At 36.0% G+C, this 18,517-nt stretch overlaps 1 protein-coding gene across 3 annotated transcripts in view; it reads right to left on the reverse strand.

Annotated features, from left to right (window-relative positions):
• SMCHD1 (structural maintenance of chromosomes flexible hinge domain containing 1) overlaps nucleotides 1-18,517 on the reverse strand; it is a 125,288-nt gene that overhangs the window by 10,144 nt on the left and 96,627 nt on the right. For all 3 annotated transcript variants that reach the window (XM_020886360.2, XM_020886361.2, XM_070452704.1), the window contains exons 42-45: nucleotides 17,483-17,673; nucleotides 14,979-15,088; nucleotides 14,525-14,595; nucleotides 7,685-7,856 (exon numbers count right to left, since the gene is read on the reverse strand). In XM_020886360.2, the coding sequence (XP_020742019.1) occupies nucleotides 7,685-7,856; nucleotides 14,525-14,595; nucleotides 14,979-15,088; nucleotides 17,483-17,673 (544 nt within the window). The remainder of the gene's footprint in view (nucleotides 1-7,684; nucleotides 7,857-14,524; nucleotides 14,596-14,978; nucleotides 15,089-17,482; nucleotides 17,674-18,517) is intronic.

An 18,517-nucleotide genomic window follows, 5' to 3' on the forward strand; every position in this document is an offset into this window, starting at 1 on the left:
TGGCTCACAGGCCTAAAATGTTTACTATTTGACCCCTTGAGACTCTATAGTCACACAAAAATGTTCAGTATTCATGGGAATGGGCATACGAACACCCATATGTTTAATAAATATATACAGCGGGTTTATATATGAACCTGTGGAAGAAATCAATTTAGTCAAGAGTACATGATATATGAGATTTTCTATACTTTAAGGGTCAATAACAGTATTTAAAAAAACTATCCAGCTTTCTGGGAATGAGTAAGCACACACACACCCCTACGAAAACTTATGAGCATACTCATATATATTTAAATATGAATTCCATATGTGTAATTCAGTAATGACAAAGTCCTTATGTGTCTTAATTCCTTATGACTTATCGGGAACTCAAAGGTAGCCACTAAAAAAGGTCTGGTTTTCTGATTTGATAGTACTTCTAATTTCATTTTTCTATGTGCATAAAATAGTACTTATTTTCTATGTGAATGAGGTACAAAATGATGTCCAGACCCATATGTCAGGGATGCTGCCTAATTCAGAAGATAATATACAAAAATTTTAAGTCATTAAGGGTTGAATCCTACTTAACTTTCTAAGTCATGAGGTTCTTTTACCTTTTAAATACTCAAGAAACAGTATATTCAAAAGCTTTATATTAATCAACTTGTTATTTATAAAACTGAAAGATGGAGAATTAAATACTTTCTATTAAATGGAACACTAACAGCAAATATTTTATGCCTAAGATGGGCAGAAGCAACTGAACTCAATATGCCTTTGCTGTTTTTGTTCAGTTGCTCAGTTGTGTCTGACTCTTTGCAACCCATGGACTGAAGCACATCAGGCTTCCCTGTCCCTTACCATCTCCCGGAGCTTGCTCAAACTCATGTCCATTGAGTAGGTGATGCCATCCAACCATCTCATCCTCTGTCGTCCCCTTCTCCTCCTCCCCTCCAATCTTTCCCAGCATCAGGGTCTTTCCCATCAGTCAGCTCTTCATATGAGATGGCCACAGTACTGGAGCTTCAGCATCAGTCCTTCCAATTAACATTCAGGACTGATTTCCTTTAGGATGGACTGGTTGGATCTCCTTGCAGTCCAAGAGACTCTCAAGAGTCTTCACCAACACCACATTTCAAAAGCATCAGTTCTTTGGCACCCTGCCTTCTTTATGGCCCAACTCTCACATCCATACATGACCACTGGAAAAATGACAGCTTTGACTAGACAGACCTTTGTTGGCAAAGTGATGAGTCTGCTTTTTAATATGCTGCCTAGGTTTTTCATAGCTTTTCTTCCAAGGAGCAAGCATCTTTTAATTTCATGGCTGCAGTCACCATCTGCCATGATTTTGGAGCCCAAGAAAATAAAGTCTGTCACTGTTTCCATTGTTTCCCCATCTATTTGCCATGAAGTGATGGGACTGGATGCCATGATCTTCGTTTTTTGAAATGTTGAGTTACTAACCCAGCTTTTTCAATCTCCTCTTTCACTTTCTTCAAGAGGTTCTTCAGTTCCTCTTCACTTTCTGCCATTAGGGTGGTGTCATCTGCGTATCTGAGGTTACTGATATTTCTCCCGGGAATCTTGATTTCAGCTCGTACTTCATCCAGCCTGGCATTTTGCATGACATACTCTGCATATAGGTTAAATAAGCAGGGTAACAATACATAGCCTTGATGTACTTCTCTCCCAATTTTAAACAGTCTGTTGTTGCATGTCCGGCTCTAAGTGCTGCTTCTTGACCTGCATACAGGTTTCACAGGAGGCAGGTAAGGTGGTCTGGTATTCTTATCTCTTTAAGAATTTTCCACTGTTTATTATGATCCACACAGACAAAGGCTTTAGTGGAGTCAATGAAACAGATGTTTTTCTGGAATTCCCTTGCTTTTACTATGATCTAGCAGATGTTGACAATTTGATCTCTGGTTCCTCTGCCTTTTCTAAATCCAGCTTGTACATTTGGAAGTTCTTGGTTCAGGCACTATTGAAGCTAAGCTTGGAGGATTTTGAGCTAATGTGCCTTAGCAATTCCCAATTTTTGATATGAAATGGAATTCCTATTTACCATGGTGTTTATAAAAAAGTCTTTAATTCATTTAATAAAATTTCGCCAGAGAAAAACCAAAAATTCATATTTAATTCTGCTTATAAATGATTTTAGAGCTCATACATTATATGTTGTTTGAAAATTTTAATTATATAGGAAAAAACTAATGATGCTTTACTATGAAAATAGTGAAAAAAATACTTAAAAATATAAAATTAGTTCATATGAAAGGACAAAAGCTCAAATTACAATGTGTTCATTTCTATATGCTATTTATTAACAAAGATATATGGATTATTTCAATGTATCCAGGGAAAAAAACAACACTACGAAAAATAATGCAAAATAGTTGAAAATACCTATATCTGAAGAGCTGTTACTAGACAAGTATTTGGGGTTGCTAAGAAAGCAGATTCAGAAAACTAAGATCATGGCATCCAGTCCCATCACTTCAAGGCAAATAGATGGGGAAACAGTGGACACAGTGGCTGACTTTATTTTTCTGGGCTCCACAATCACTGCAGATGGTGACTGCAGCCATGAAATTAAAAGATACTTACTCCTTGGAAGGAAAGTTATGACCAACCTAGACAACATATTAAAAAGCACAGACATTACTTTGTCAACAAAGGTCTGTCTAGTCAAGGCTATGGTTTTTCCAATAGTCATGTATGGATGTGAGAGTTGGACTATAAAGAAAGCTGACTGCCAAAGAATTGATGTTCTTGTACTGTGGTGTTGGAGAAGACTCTTGAGAGTCCCTTGGACTGCAAGGAGATCCAACCAGTGCATCCTAAAGGAGATCAGTCCTGGGTGTTCACTGGCAGGACTGATTTTGAAGCTGAAGCTCCAATACTTTGGCCACCTGATGTGAAGAGCTGACTCATTTGAAAAGACCCTGATGCTGGGAAAGATTGAGGGCAGGAGGAGAAGGGGATGATAGAGGATGAGATGGTTGGATGGCATCACCAACTCAATGGACATGGGTTTGGGTGGACTCCAGGAGTTGGTGATGGACAGGGAGGCCTGGCGTGCTGTGGTACAGGGGTCGCAAAGAGTCAGACATGACTGAGCAACTGAACTGAAGAAGGCAGAAGCAATCTTCTCACCACTGGAGGATGCAAGCAGTGAGATAGGTAAGTAGATTTTATCAGTAGCATTTAGTTCTCTTCAAACTTTCTGTTCTGCATTGGCAAAAAAAATGATAAATACTTGTAAACTGGGTAAAAAAAACTGGTAAAAAAATTTACTAGAACTTCTGCTCTGATCTGTTCCAAAAGCATTCAGCAGGGGTGAACAGGAAGGAGGCAAGCTGGCAGAGGGGTGGGTGTAGATGAAACAGGAGTGGCTAGTAGACAGGTCCACAGGCATTCAATCTGCTCAATTTCCAGTTAAGTATAAAACAAAACAGAACAAAATATCTTTGTCCTGAAAACCACAAACCTTCAATAATCTTGGTTGCTACCTCTTAAAAATATTAAGAATATAAAAAAATTAAGAATAGTTTTACTTAAAACAACAAAAAACCCAATAAATGGATGGAGAAGTTAAATATTAGAATTAACAAATTAAGCATGACATAATAAAGCATAAATAATGTCTAGACTGGCCAGGTGCATACTATGTATTTGGAGTATATGAAAGTGTTAATGAGACTGATGATGTCACAATTATAAACTACACATTGATTACTTATTGGAAATTTTAAAATGCTTTTTCTTTCTTCAGTTGCTACTAACAACTCTCCTTTCTTACTTATATCCTGGCTTCTACAATGTTCAGAGTTATTTTGTTTTAATATTTTAAAAAAGTTATTTCTACTTATATGATCTCTACAGAAAACTCGGGCTAATACAGAAGAGAGAGAGATTGGGAAAAAACTGATAGGTCTACCACCTCACTTTTTTGTTTTCATCCCACATGCCTGCAGGTTTGATTTTTAACATGTGTGATTTCTGTAATTCTATTTTCTATGTACTTTCCAAATGAAATTTTAATAGACATCTCTCATAAATCCAATTAAAGCATTTAACATTTCTTATGTTTTCCTTGAAAAACAAGGCTATACTATCTATCTGAGAAAGGAAAAAAAAGCCCTGTTTGTATTTAGAACTGTTTACTTAGGCTTCTTTCCTATAAGATCAGTTATTGTTCAAAGAAAATGAGTATTAAAAATAAGTTAAAAAAAAAACACAACACCTATTGGTAACATTTTGTGATTATAAAAGTGACACACACCACAGAAAAGGGTAATGGAGAAGTAAATTATCTCAATTATACAGGAAAAAATTATAGGAAAAAAATGTTTTCTTTCTACTCTCCTGTGTCACTGGACAAATGAACGCATACACTATCCTGAACTTGGGAAAGTTACCTCACCTTTTAAAGACTCAAATTCCTTATTTGTAAAATGAGAACAGCAGTAAATGAAATACAAGTGATAAGCTTACTAAGGTTATGTGGGACATAATAAGCCCTCCAAAAGAAACTATTATTATTCCCTTGAAAATTGCTTATTCATGTCATCCATTTTTCTGTTAGTCTTTGTCCTTTCTCTTGCTTTTTAAAGCCTGCTTTTAATAAGACTTCCTACAACATCTTTGTCTACCATATATGAAATTTTGCCCTAGTTTATCATTTGCCCTTCTATTTTCTTCAAGGAGCTTTAAAATCATGTAAACTTAAAAAAAAAAAAAAACACTATAAAATGTTTTCTTTTCTCACATCTGCCAGTACTTGTATGTCAAGAAGCCCATTTCTCCAAGGTAGGTGCTTCTATTTTAGATTGGCTGGTCAGCGAAGTCCATGAAGGTGTGACATTACACAGCAGGAAAGAAAAGAAGCAAGCCATGCACATATCTGGGGCAAAACCACTGTAGATAAAGGGAACAATAAAGTGTTCCTTTCAAGATTAAGCTTTCTGATTTCTGCCCTACTGTGCTAAGAACTTCCTGAATACAGCTGAAGAGTGGTCACAGAAGTTTTCTTTGCCTGTGCCATTTTTGGAAACAGTTTTGCTATCAGTTTCATAATATAGCCTGAGTGCTCTCCATATTTATCTATATTCTGAAACAAATTATATTTGAAATTCACTCATGAAAAACCTATAGGATGGAGTTAGCTTTCTGAATACATCCTCAGGCAATGGCCTGTAAGTTTTCTGCCTTATTTAAATCAATTTTGTTCATTTGATTTGTAATTTTCCGGCATGTAGTCCATTTTATTTGGACATACTAAATGTATTTATAATATTACAGAAAACTAAGAAATTTCTGTCTGAATGTATTCTTGGAGCCATTACTTTTTGTATTTATTTTGCCCAAAGACCACCTTCAGGAATTATATACTATTCGATAGAAAGGTTTTCTTTTTTCCCCAACTCATTCGGCTGTACTTGTTTCTTGAGATGTATTTTTTCCTCCTCTCATTTGAGTTGAATCCTTAAACTTGTTTTTCTCATTTAATAATAAAAGCCTGTGGATTTACGTTTGATCTTGGTTTTCATGCCTCCTACATGTAATGTGTAACATTGTTCTCTTTAATAGTTAAAACTCTTTTGACAAAATAGTTGTTTCTAAATATCTACTATTTGAGCTAGCTTTGGGAGGAAAGGAATAAGTTATTTTTAGTTCTGTTACATTATATTAAAAATAAATCATAAGTAAATTTTGCTTTTTATAATTTGTAGTCTCACTGTAGCTGAGTAGCAATTCAATCAACTGAATTTATGACCATTTTTTGTGACGTATTCTATAAATACCTAAGGTACTGATATTACAACTTATTAGATAGAAAATGTTTTTTTTTTTTTTTTTTTTAACTAAGGACCTGTCATGGATTAATGGTTTCTCATAATAAGGTTTCTGTCTTTGTACAATCAGCAGTTTTAAGAATTTTGATTTTGTAATTTACTGCATCAAGTTCGTTAACTCTTGGGCCTCTAGTATCAAATATATCTGATATAAAAATGAATTCATCTTTGTGCTTTTAGTGCCATTGCCTTGACACTAATACTGCAACTTGTGATTTCCTCTAGTCAAGTTTTACATTACATCTTTGTAAATCCCCCATAAAGGCTGTGACAGAAGCATTCTCTGAGCGCCTGTCTTCTGCGTCCTGACCACTCCAGTGTCTTCCACGTGGCCCTGAGTGGCAGGTGGCGCCTCCTGTCCTCGGACCTGTGACTACACTGACCTTGTCTGTCTAAGCCTCTCCCATGTTTCCTCTTGCAGCTGCACCTGACTCTCTCATGAAAAATACAAAACAGCCTTCTTCCTAGCATCTTTTCCAGTTACTATCTTAAATATAGTTGGGGGTTGAAGTAATAACCCCAAGCTAGATACTACCCAAATTCCTCAGCAGTATAATAATAAAGAAATAAACTGTCGTGTATTTACACAGTGGGATACTATCCTGCAATTAAAATGAACTACAACTACACACACACACAACACAGGGCTGAACAAAGCCAGACACACAAAAATCCATCACTTGTAGAATTCCATGTAGATATAAGTACAAAAATGGGAAAAACTAATCTAAGCTCTTTTAAGTCAAAAAAATTGTTATCCTTTTGAGAGGGATGGGGCTATGATTGGAAGAGGCCTGGAGGCCTTCTGTGGGGCTGATAACGTTCTGTTTCTTAATACAGAAGCAATGTTCATTTTGTGAAAACGTGTATGCTTTGAAATGTGCACTTTTCTCTATGTATACTATACTTTAAAAACCCACACAATGTGTATATTCATACAACAGAATATTATTCAGTCTTAAAAAGAAATTCTGACACACACTGTGACACACACAGAGTTAATTACAACACTGACGTGCCTGGAGGACGAGACGCTGAGTGGTGATAGCCAGCTGCAAAGGGACACTCTGATTTGACACACACAGAGGTGCCTGGAGGAGTCAAATTCAGAGACAGAAACCTCTGTGGCGGGCAGGTGATGAGACGGGAGGCAGGGAGTTGCTGCTTAATGGGTATGGAGCTTCAGTTTTACAAAAGGAAAAGGTTTCTGAAGACTGGTTGCACAAGAGTGTGAATGCACTTACCACTAATGAGATACCCATTTAAAAATAATTAAGATGATAAACTTTGTTACAGTTTAACTACAATTTACTATCTTAAGTTAGCAACGAACTACTTTTTGCTGGGAAAGTAGATATCCAAGCATATCAGAATTATATACAGTTAAGAGCAAACAGCTCTTAGGTGATGGCCCATTTGGGACCCTCCTGTAAAGTATAAGCACTTCAGAACACAGACATACAATTTTATCAGCTGACTAGAAACAAGGAGACAGAGCCTACAGAAGGGAGGTCGCATGTCACGTACACCAGAAAGATGAATCTAGATAGTTAACAACTTTGATATAAAAAGAAGTATTATGGTTTGATGAGATACTAGTTTATTAAACAAGGAAATATTTCCTTTATTTCAAGATAAGAATGAGAACAGGAGGGAAAACCTACTTCCTATATATGTATTTCAAAACTATTTGCTGTTAGAAAGCTAGAATTACTGGATAAAAACATCTTATTTGTATGTGTTACTGGTTAAGTTTCAATGTTAGAATCTCAATAAATAAGGTCCAAATAAAGGGTTAAAATCAAATGAGAAATTATTAAGTACTTAATTTAACCTACCTATTTGCTCCCCTAAGATGAGGCACTGTTTTGGTACTGGAGCTCCAAACACCATTCCCCGGAGTTTATCCATTGGAGGAGCTTTATTCTGAAGGCCCCCAAACTTCCCATTACTTCGAATGCGATCTCCATCTCTGGTCAGCAGTGTAGGACAGTGTGTAATTTTAACAACCTATTGTAAGTAAATGGATATAATTAGTGAGTCTATAAAATTTAACTCAACTGCTCTAAGAAAGGATAAATCATTTAAGGGTTCTGAGATAAGAAATGACAATGATCATGGTACTATTTTTGCAAAATTAATTAGCTAGTGTTTTGTAAGATGACTGGGGGCGGGGGGGGAAGACAAGAGGCAAAGAGATGAATTAGATTACCTCACAAGTGTTACCTAAACTAGAACAGAGAAAACTCAAACAGAAAAAGTGAAATTGAGATTGATGGCTTGATTGATAAGAGGAAGGAAGAGAGACGGACAAGCCAGAGACTTGTGTGCATCTAGAAACCCAAAGCAGTATCTGGGCTGTATTACTTAGTTTAGATTCCTTCTGTTAGACATAAATTTTCCAGATGACCAAAGGGTAGCAAAAAGAATATTGTATTAGACTGAAGAAAATACAAACTGAAGAGCAAAGGGATGACTCTTCAGAGGATGTCAGCTGTAGGAAGAAAAAAAGCCAGTGATCTGAGAGCTGGGGGAACTAGAATTATGTAGTAAAACCTAAGACATGGAAAGGGAAGTAGAAAGTGTTAGTCGAGAATTAAATTTTTCAGAGAAGCTAGGGAATAAAAGAGAAACACTAGATTTAGTATTTCATGATCTTCAGGAATATGCTTTCAAAAAAAAGTCTAGGAGATATACACAAAAAATGTTCAAATTCACTGGTAACCCTGGAAGTGAAACTGAAATAACTTGGAGCTCAAATGAGAATTTTCACTACTTAATATGTTAAAAATACACACACAAAACACACACCGACAGAATGTTGGAGAAAGGGTCTTCTTATATTAATATTAACCTGCTTTGGGACAGCCCTTCTCAGAGGAAACATGACAAGTGCTAAAAAGATGAACAATCTGCATGACCCAAAAATTCCACTTCTAAAAATATGCCAGAAAAAAATCATCACAGATGTGAACAATGTACACTGAAAAATCCTTTTAATGATGAAAAGTATGAAACTTGCACATTCAATAAGTTACAATAAAGTATGGCACATCCACACAATGAAACAGGATGCATACATCAAAAAATGACTGAAAAAGAAGACAATTTAGCAACATGTAGAAACACCTAATTCAATCTAACACAGTAGATCAAGCAGTTTCTGAATTATAAAAGATTAAATACAATTCAATTTTCAAAATGAAAAGCAATAGGACATGTAATAGAAAATTACGACTAATATTTATTCTTTTAACATAATTCCAAGGTAACTGACAGATGCTTTCCCAAATTAGATTCTTCTTATAAAATTTAAATAAAATGGAATGTCTACTTGAAGAAAATCTGTGGTGAATTCTTTGGTGAAGTGAATCTTTTAGTAAAATAAAGTATCACATCTTACTTTCTTAATTTTGGTTTGGATTTGTACGCTTTCTAAAAATGAACATTAAAAATACAGACTAAAAAAATACAGACTGAATTCACATACTATTACCATATTATTATTATCCAATAATCATATATATAGTAAATCAAATATCTGTGATTATTAAATCAGATTCAGGCAATGATTTTACAGATTTAGTACCATCTTAAATAATAAACACATTCAAATTTCTTGTCTTCTCTTGTTAATGGACTGACAGTATGAGTTATAGGCCTGTGGTTAAGGCAACAGTTTTCCAGTTCTCAAATGGCACAGAAGAAAGGGGAAATGACAAGCTGTTATTTAATGGGTACAATTTCAGTTTACAAAAAGAAGTTTTGGAAATTGGCTCAACAACAATGTGAACATGATAACACCAGTGAAACTGCATACTTAAAAATGATCTAGATGCTCAATTCTGTTGTATGTATTTTACTGTAATTCACCATTAAAAACAACTTAAGCTCTCACTAGGCCTCTGCTTCAAGGCCGCTGCCACTGACCTGAAAAAGGTCAAGACAGCGTTTGCAAATTCAGTGAGTAAACAGAGTTACAGTTCTGGGCAATACTTGCAACGGCTATAAGGATTAGCAAGGAATGGAATCAACAAGGGGTTGAATCAGTATAAATGGCATGAAGAATTTATGAAGAGAAAACAATAAAAAGACTACTGAAACCTAATGATATGACCAAGAGATATCATAAAAGCCATTTCTTAGAAGAGTTTGAAAACAATATTTGGTAAATGGAGTAATTTCATTCAAAACTTTGGAAGCAAAGACATCACGTTGAAGAACTATGCTGGAACTATGAGGAACAAATGCTGTCCCTGCTTTTGTCACATATGGTCTATTACTTTTTTGAAGCTATGAATTGATGTTTTTCATTGGTTCTTCAAAGTTTTCAGCCATTAGTTCTTCAGTTATTACCTATGATCCTTTTATCCTCCTCTTTTTGGCACTCTGATTAAACTTTTTAAAAAAAGATTTTCTAACTCTTATCCTTAGTGATTCTCTACTACATTCCTTCTCTCTGGGCTGCAGTTTGGATAATTTTTCTGACCTATCTTTCAATTGACTAAATTTTCTATTAAGCTGTTAAGTCTGCCCAGTATTTAACTTTGATTATACTTTTTATTTTTAGATGCTCTTTTTGATTTTTTTCAAATCTACTTGCTCTTATATTCAATATTTTTTCTTAAAATATATTATGAAATATTTAAAATGTTTTGACATTTTTATTAATAGATATTTGTTATATATTAATAAACATTATGTATTTATAATGTATTTATATATTTTAAATATTTTAAAATATTTGCTCTTATGTTCAGTATGAAATTACTTCAATTTTAAGATAAAGGTGAATTCTTTCAGAGAGAATTTTGTTTGCTCTGGTGACATATCTAAGGACACTACAAGTCCAGCATTACATGAAATCAAATGTTTCCCTGAAGACCATTCAAGTATTATGAATGCAAGTTGCAACATACATGACAACCAATTTGTTAATGCATTCTCTAGGAAAATCAGAAATGCCTGGAGTTGAGATAGAAGAGGCAAGCTCATTTCTTTTGTTCAGTCTTATGCCAAGGGTTAGCCCTCTCGGGGTTCTAATTTCTAACCAGGAAAGAGGTTCTTCAAGCAGATTCCACATTCTGGTATGTCTTACCCTCTGAGCCTTGCAAGGGAGTGACAACTGATGCTCAAGTTCCATTAGTTTGACAAATATTCTCAAAGAAAAATTAGGCTTCGGTGTTATGTTCATCTCTCTGGGTTCTCACCTTCACTTAAGAATTCTTACTTTCTTGCCAGTTCTTAGAGTAAGATATCTTAATGATATATAGCTAGAATCAGCCTTTTGAAATGGCCTGTTAGTTCACCTCTGCTAGCACTTCCTTCGGCTATCTGAGTTGTCTAGTTCATTTCCGCATAACCTTCAAAGCCTAGCACTGTGCTAGTGATCTGCTGGGACCAGCACTTACTGGCTCATGAGAACCAGGTCCCCCTGAACGCCTCAGTGCATGACCACACAGTCAGCTGGCAGTCAGCCAGGTTAGGGGCATTCACACTGCGGGGGCTGGCAAAAGCCATCACTCGACTCGGCAGAGCTGGTGATTCAACAATTAACAGCACTCACTGTGTCTCACACACTGCAGGTGTCCAAATAACAGACTCAACTACTGACAGAATCTTCCAATTATTACTCAACTTGCTAATCCATCCTCACTAGTAAGCTACTCACCTTCTCCTAGTAGATTATACATTGCCACAACTTCTAATGGGTATGATTTCTGGCTTATAATTCAGGACATATAAACATGCTAATCACCGTTGGAATACAGCAGCTTCCTCATCCACAGCCATTTTCTGATATAGTATATTAGAGCCATTTTTAAGTTCATAAGGAACCATTCATGAAGACGCCAAATACTCTTCCCCAATTAGTTGTTTAATTTTCAGTAATCTCACTAATTTAGCTCTCCTAAACTGAAGACACACTTACTATTTCTTCTAACTGGGCCCACAGAAAATCTGTTCTGGGTAGTTCTAGTTTTGCCATGAATTAGTACTATGACTTGAAACAGAACCATTATTTGTTTTGTACTTAAGGTTTCTTACCTAGATTATTAGACTATATGATTTTAAGATATCTATGACTTTATAATAAACTATTTAAGGGTACTAGATCATATTTTAAACTGACTTCTGTTTTCTCCTCAGTAACTACTTTCACTTTCAGCTAAAATATTTTGCAAGCCTATAATGTTTACATACATGTTTATCACCTGCTATTTCCAAGTCCCTAACACCATATTTATTAAATTTAGTACTTCTTCTGTATCAACAAATTCAGACATTTGGATTTCAAATCCAAATAGATCATTCCTTTACTGAAATTTTATTCACTTATTTTCTTATTTTATTCAGTCTTGACAACAGCCCTCTGAAAGGTCCTTCTTCATAATAGATTGCCTTTCTTTCCTCATTAAGAAAAACTTATTAAAAGTAATATAGAAAGGTCAATCTTTCTTAATAAATACAACAGTATACAATATATTCTCCCATCTTGTTTAAACTGCTGGTGCTGCTAAGTCGCTTCAGTCATGTCTGACTCTGTTCGACCCCATAGACGGCAGTCCACCAGGCTCCTTCGTTCCTGGGATTCTCCAGGCAAGAACATTGGCGTGGGCTGCCATTTCCTTCTCCAATGCGTGAAAGTGAAAAGTGAAAGTGAAGTCGTTCAGTCGTGTCTGACTCTTCGCGACCCCATGGACTGCAGCCTACCACGCTCCTCTGCCCATGGGATTTTCCAGGCAAGAGTACTGGAGTGGGTTGCCATTGCTTTCTCCATCTTGTTTAAACTACATAAGCTTATTTTCAAAAGGGCATAACTTTGTACATTATCATTTTGCAACTTTTCAACGAAACAATGTATTTTGCACGTCTTCCTCATTAGGACACGTCAATCTGCTTATATATCTTTTTAATAGATACATACTATTCTACTGTATAAATTACCATAATGGAGTGGTGCAATCCTAACCGATGGCCTTTACACTGCTTTTAAAGTTTCCCAATAAAAATTCTTAAACATTCTAATGAATATTTTTGTGACAGCATGTCTGTAAGATAAATTATCTTAATATATGATGATATAAAGAAGGTGGCATCTTCTTTGCCTCTCCCAGGGAAAGGAGAGAGTCTATTCCAAACTTCCTATTCCCCCATTTGGATCTGGGCTGGCCAGATTCTGACCAACCAAATATACTTCCCGACACTGGGACTTAAGAGACCTGTAATTTCTGTCTTCACCACTCTAACTTTCCTTCTTAGGACCCAGATGACACTGATAAAATCCCCAGCAGCCACAAGGAGTGGCTTGTGTGGAGAGATCTAAGTCTGCCAGCCTACAACCCCTGCCATGTGCCCAGCCAGTAGTCAGTTATGAATGAAACAGTATGAATGGGAGATAAACTAAGTAGGAATTAATTCATTTTCAGAAATAATTTCAAATATTTCTATTCAAGAACTTGCTGAGTTGGACTGTTTTTTCTTCCCAGCCTGTTTGGCCAAAAAAACGTTGAAAAAGAAACGGACAGCCTCTGGGCTAAGATCAAACCCAGTGTACAGTCAGTATAATGTAGCCTTGGAATCAAAGTCAAGTGAAGGATGTCCCTACGTTAAGACCTCAGAAAGATTTATGGCACTGCTTTCTAGATCCTCTTATCGAGAAAAAGGTTTCTAAAAACCTTAATGGCATTACCTCACACACCCGTGAGGCGGGCTGAGAACCACGGTGCAGGTGGCAGCCCCAGAGGAGGTTCTGGCCAGCTATCGCTAAACCACAGCGGCAAGCAGCATCAGCTGGCAGCTGTGTGAGGGAGGCGCTTGGAGCTTTCACCATCCCAGTGCAAGTAGCCAACACTACTTGGAGAGACCCAGCAAGGAATGAGAACATGCTGCCACTGCTCAAAGCCACTAACTTTTGAAGTGTTTGTTATGTAGCAATCGATAAACATTTGTATTGCTAAATGCTCTGCAAAGGTATTATCAGATGCATTGTATCCCTTAGAGTCCTTGTGTTGATATCCTAACCCCCCAGTTCTTCAAAAATGTGACCTGAATTGAAGACTGGGTCTTAACAATCAAATTAAAATGAGGTCATAACAGTGGGCTCTAATCCAATGAGTAATGTCCTTAAATAAAGGGGAAATTTGGGTACATATACATAGATGCAAACAGATGCAGGGAGAACGACCATCGGCCAACCAAGGAGAAAGGCGTGGAACAGACTCCTTCCCTCATAACCCCTGGAAAGAACTGGCTCTTCTCACACCTTGAATTTGGATTTCAAGCCAGCAGAACTGTGAGACAGTACATTTCTACTGTTTAAGCCACCCAGTCTGTGGTACTTTGTTACAGCCCTAACAACCAATAAACAAGGGCTGCCTCAAATTGTGTTTCCAACGACATTATCTGAGATAACTCTTTTAATACCACCATTAATAGACATTGATGTTGAAACTCACAGCCTGCAAACATTTCCTCTTAATTTGCATCTTGGCAAGTTCATTCATATATTTTGCTCAGATTCACGTTGCTTATCAATTTATAGGATTTAAATTGATATTGCTGTCATTTGCACATGTATCTCAAAATAAAATTCTTTATAGATCTTTAACATATTAAAATTTTAAAACACATAGTAAAACTGGAACTACAAATTAAAAAATAATTCAAGTACATACCTCTTTTCTGTAATGATTGGCAGCATCCAAATTATCCAAAATAATAGTGTCTCCTAACAGCATACCAAATACTAAAAAATTCAACAAACAAAATGTTAAAATTATGACATCTTTTTTGGTCATATTAAAATATTAACACAGACTTCTGCTGGTGAGCACACTACTGTGCACCCAGAAGTTGAAATACAATGACTGCACATGAAACAGTTGAAAAAAAAAAAATGACATGTTTTAAAAAAATTTTAACATATATTATTATAAAGTTTTCTTAGAAATAATGCTAACACAAGAACTGTATTCAATACTTTATTCTAATAGGAAAAGTAAGAGAAGTAAATAATAATACAACTATCATTTATAAACTAAATAAGAACATAATTTTCCATAATCAGTAATTTAAGTATCTGAATCACAAGCATAACATCTGTATAAAAAAAGTCATGACTTCCTTTACCTGTTTCACAGTGTTCTACGTTATCTGGAAAAGTTAACAAGTCTCGGGCAAAGACGGGGTCTCCAATGGGTTTAAAATACAATCTTCCATTTCGGTAATGAGGTAGAGGTCTGAATTTAAAAAAGGTTTTAAACAAAATATGTAACTTATCATCAAAAAATATGTGTATGATGAAAAACATATGAATACACTGATTATCTCTGTTATCACAGCTTCCTACGCACAGTAATACTCCTAAATGCTTAACTATTATGCCTTTGGAAAGGAAAACAGTATTTACCATTAAAAAAATACCTGCTTAGTTTTATCTGTCCTCAATTAGTTTGTAAAATGGATATAAACTTTGTTTATTTCTGACAAGAAGAGATGCAGCCTCTCAAGCTGGCCCTAACTAGGATGCCAATGATATGACTGTCTCATGTGGAGAGTGGCCCTAGAATGGCTGAGGGCACGGGCCAGGCCAAGGCTGAGAACATGGCAAAGAAGCAGCCCAGTACACTGGCACAGTGTACAGAATGACCAACTGAAATCCAGGGATAACAATGAGATTCAAGAGATGGAGGCTGACTGGGGTGTCAGGGCTTCCCCTGCACACATAGGGTAGCTTTCCCCAAATTGTGCAGGTAGGAGTAGAGGGTGGAGTGGCTTTAAGAGCTAGTTAACTCAATCCCAGTAGGAGGCACAAGACCAGGAAGGGAGGATAACTAGTTTTTAGAGCAAGCATTAGCCTTAAATAACAAATTCATACTTTTTCTAAATAAAGGATTCTTAATGTGATCCTCAGGGATAATGGAAAAAAAATAGAAGACCTCCTGAAGGGAAAATTAGTTTCAGAAAAATTATTACTCTTTTCAACACAGTCACTACGATTAGATAGGACATCCCATGTTATTTAAGATGGGTACTGACTGGGAGCAGAGTGGGAGATTTTAGAAGCAGACAGATTTGAGTTCAAATTCCAGCTGTTTCCTTGATTTATGTTTAGATTACAAAGTGAAATAAAATGTCAGTTTAATGACACAGTAAGCTCTTAATTTTCACTTCGCAGGAAATAGATGGCGAAACAGTGGAAATAGTGTCAGACTTTATTTTTGGGGGCTCCAAAAATCACTGCAGATAGTGATTGCAGCCATGAAATTAAAAGACGCTCACTCTTTGGAAGGAAAGTTATGACCAATCCAGATAGCATATTAAAAAGCAGAGATATTACTTTGTCAACAAAGGTCCATCTAGTCAAGGCTATGGTTTTTCCAGTGGTCATGTATGGATCTGCGAGTTGGACTGTAAAGAAAGCTGAGCGGCGAAAAATTGATGCTTTTGAACTTCGGTGTTGGAGAAGACTCTTGAGAGTCCCTTGGACTGCAAGGAGATCCAACCAGTCCATCCTAAAGAAGTTCAGTCCTGGGTGTTCATTGGAAGGACTGATGTTGAAGCTGAAACTCCAATACTTTGGCTACCTCATGCGAAGAATTGACTCATTGGAAAAGACTCTGATGCTGAGAGGGATTGGGGGCAGGAGAAGGGGACAACAGAGGATGAGATGGCTGGATGGCATCACCAACTCAATGGACATGAGTTTGAGTAAACTCTGGGAGCTGGTGATGGACAGGGAGGCCTGGCATGCTGCGATTCATTGGGGTTGCAAAGAGTCGGCTCGGATACAACTGAGCGACTGAACTGAACTGAACTGACTGAAGCTCTTAATTTAGTTTCCATTCTCCTTCAAGTCCCATTCCTACTCAACTGTAGGCCTTGCAATACTTTGTTTAGGAATCTGAGAAAGTTCTTGGTCAATATTCTGTTATTTATTTTAATTTCTTTTTTGCTTTGCTATCACCATTTTGTTTGAGTCTTTTAAGGCAGCTTGTTAAAAATAGTCAAAACTAGAGTACACATAAAATACTTAAATGGCTAACTGGTTTGCATAGTTATGCTGAAAAACTTATTTTGAAAAGTAAATGGGAAAACAATTAGAGAAAACAGATTTATATTAAAACACAGATGTAACATCCTAACTAGATGATCTCTTACATTTCAATTTTGCTAATGGCAGTTCCAATAGAGGCCTTCTCTATCTAAATGATGGCTGTTTATTTTTACAGGACTTACAACAGGACAAAAGACATTGATCTATACTCTTACTCCAAATAAAGGAGTTCAATAGTCTGTTAATGATAATGACATCTCACCATCCTTCCCTTCTGTGTATGTTTGTATGTGTATCTGTCATATAAACAAATAACATTTAACTGGCAAATTAAACCTGGCCAGCCTATGTGATCAAATACACTGCAACACTGATCTTAATGAAGATCATATTTGTGAGGAAGACAAAAATTAATGTAGATAATCTGAGTCACTTCTCTGTTTTAGGCTTTCAGAGAAATTTTATTTATTTATTTTTAATTTTTTTTTTTTAGAGAAATTTTAAAATTCTATGATTTGATAAAAAATAGAGCAGGTTTTTTTTTTTTTTTAAATCACTACTTGCACGTTTTTCTAACCTTTTCCAATCTGGAAGAGTCTTCTTATAAATAGAATCGAGGGGCAACACCTGCTGACGACCTTGGGTTTCATCATAAATTCGACGTGCAGCATCAGTGGTCAGGGTGACCACACAGTCCATGTCACTTGCCAGATGCCAAGAGATAACCATTGCAGCTCTATCATCTTCAATCTGTGCCAGGTGTGCAATCTAGAAGCCATTTTAAAAAATCAAGTTAAGAAACTTCTAAATATATTACCTATTTTAAAAGTCAACATCTAAACAGCAAAAACACTTTTTCTGTGAAACATTCATATGAGTTAGCAAAAAATTCTCAAACTGTAAAAGCTTACTGGCTTAAATATTTTAAATGGTCTCTTATGCTATTTAATTTCAAAAAACTATTTCACAGATTAAACTACAGTAAATTTTGCCAATAACCAAATAAAAATATTTGGCATATTATCAGTTAGGCGATGTACCTTTTTTTTCACATTCATCTTTCTACTACTGGGTGTGTCAATTGTTAAAAGCATAAAACACACTTAAACCTAAATATAGCTATACCCTTCTAAGTAGATCATTTATGCCGATGATTTTTTAGAAAACAAATCTAAATATCACAAATAAGAATCGTTTCTTCCGTTTTTATAAACTCTGTAGGGCTCAGAATTAACAGTCCCTTCCCTATCTATAAAAACAGTTGACCACCGAACAACTGTATGGAGATTATGTATGGAGTGTACAGAGGTTAGGGTCACCGACCCTTTGATCAACTGGAAATCTGTATGTAACTTCACAGTCGGTCATCCATACCTAGTTTTACATCCAAGGATTTAACCATTAGGCAGTACTGTAGTCGGTATTTAGTTTAAAAAAAAAAAAAAAGTCTGTGTGTAAGTGGACCTTCAGTTCAAACCTTTGCTACTGAAGGGTCAACTGTACAACCATCCATCTGTATCCACAGGGAACTGGTTCCAGGAATCCCCTCAGATCCTAAAATCTGTGGATACTTAAATCATTTATATAAAATGTCACAGTATTTGCATATAAC

Source organism: Odocoileus virginianus, chromosome 22 (assembly GCF_023699985.2).
Source record: "Odocoileus virginianus isolate 20LAN1187 ecotype Illinois chromosome 22, Ovbor_1.2, whole genome shotgun sequence".
Taxonomy (NCBI): Eukaryota; Metazoa; Chordata; class Mammalia; order Artiodactyla; family Cervidae; genus Odocoileus; species Odocoileus virginianus.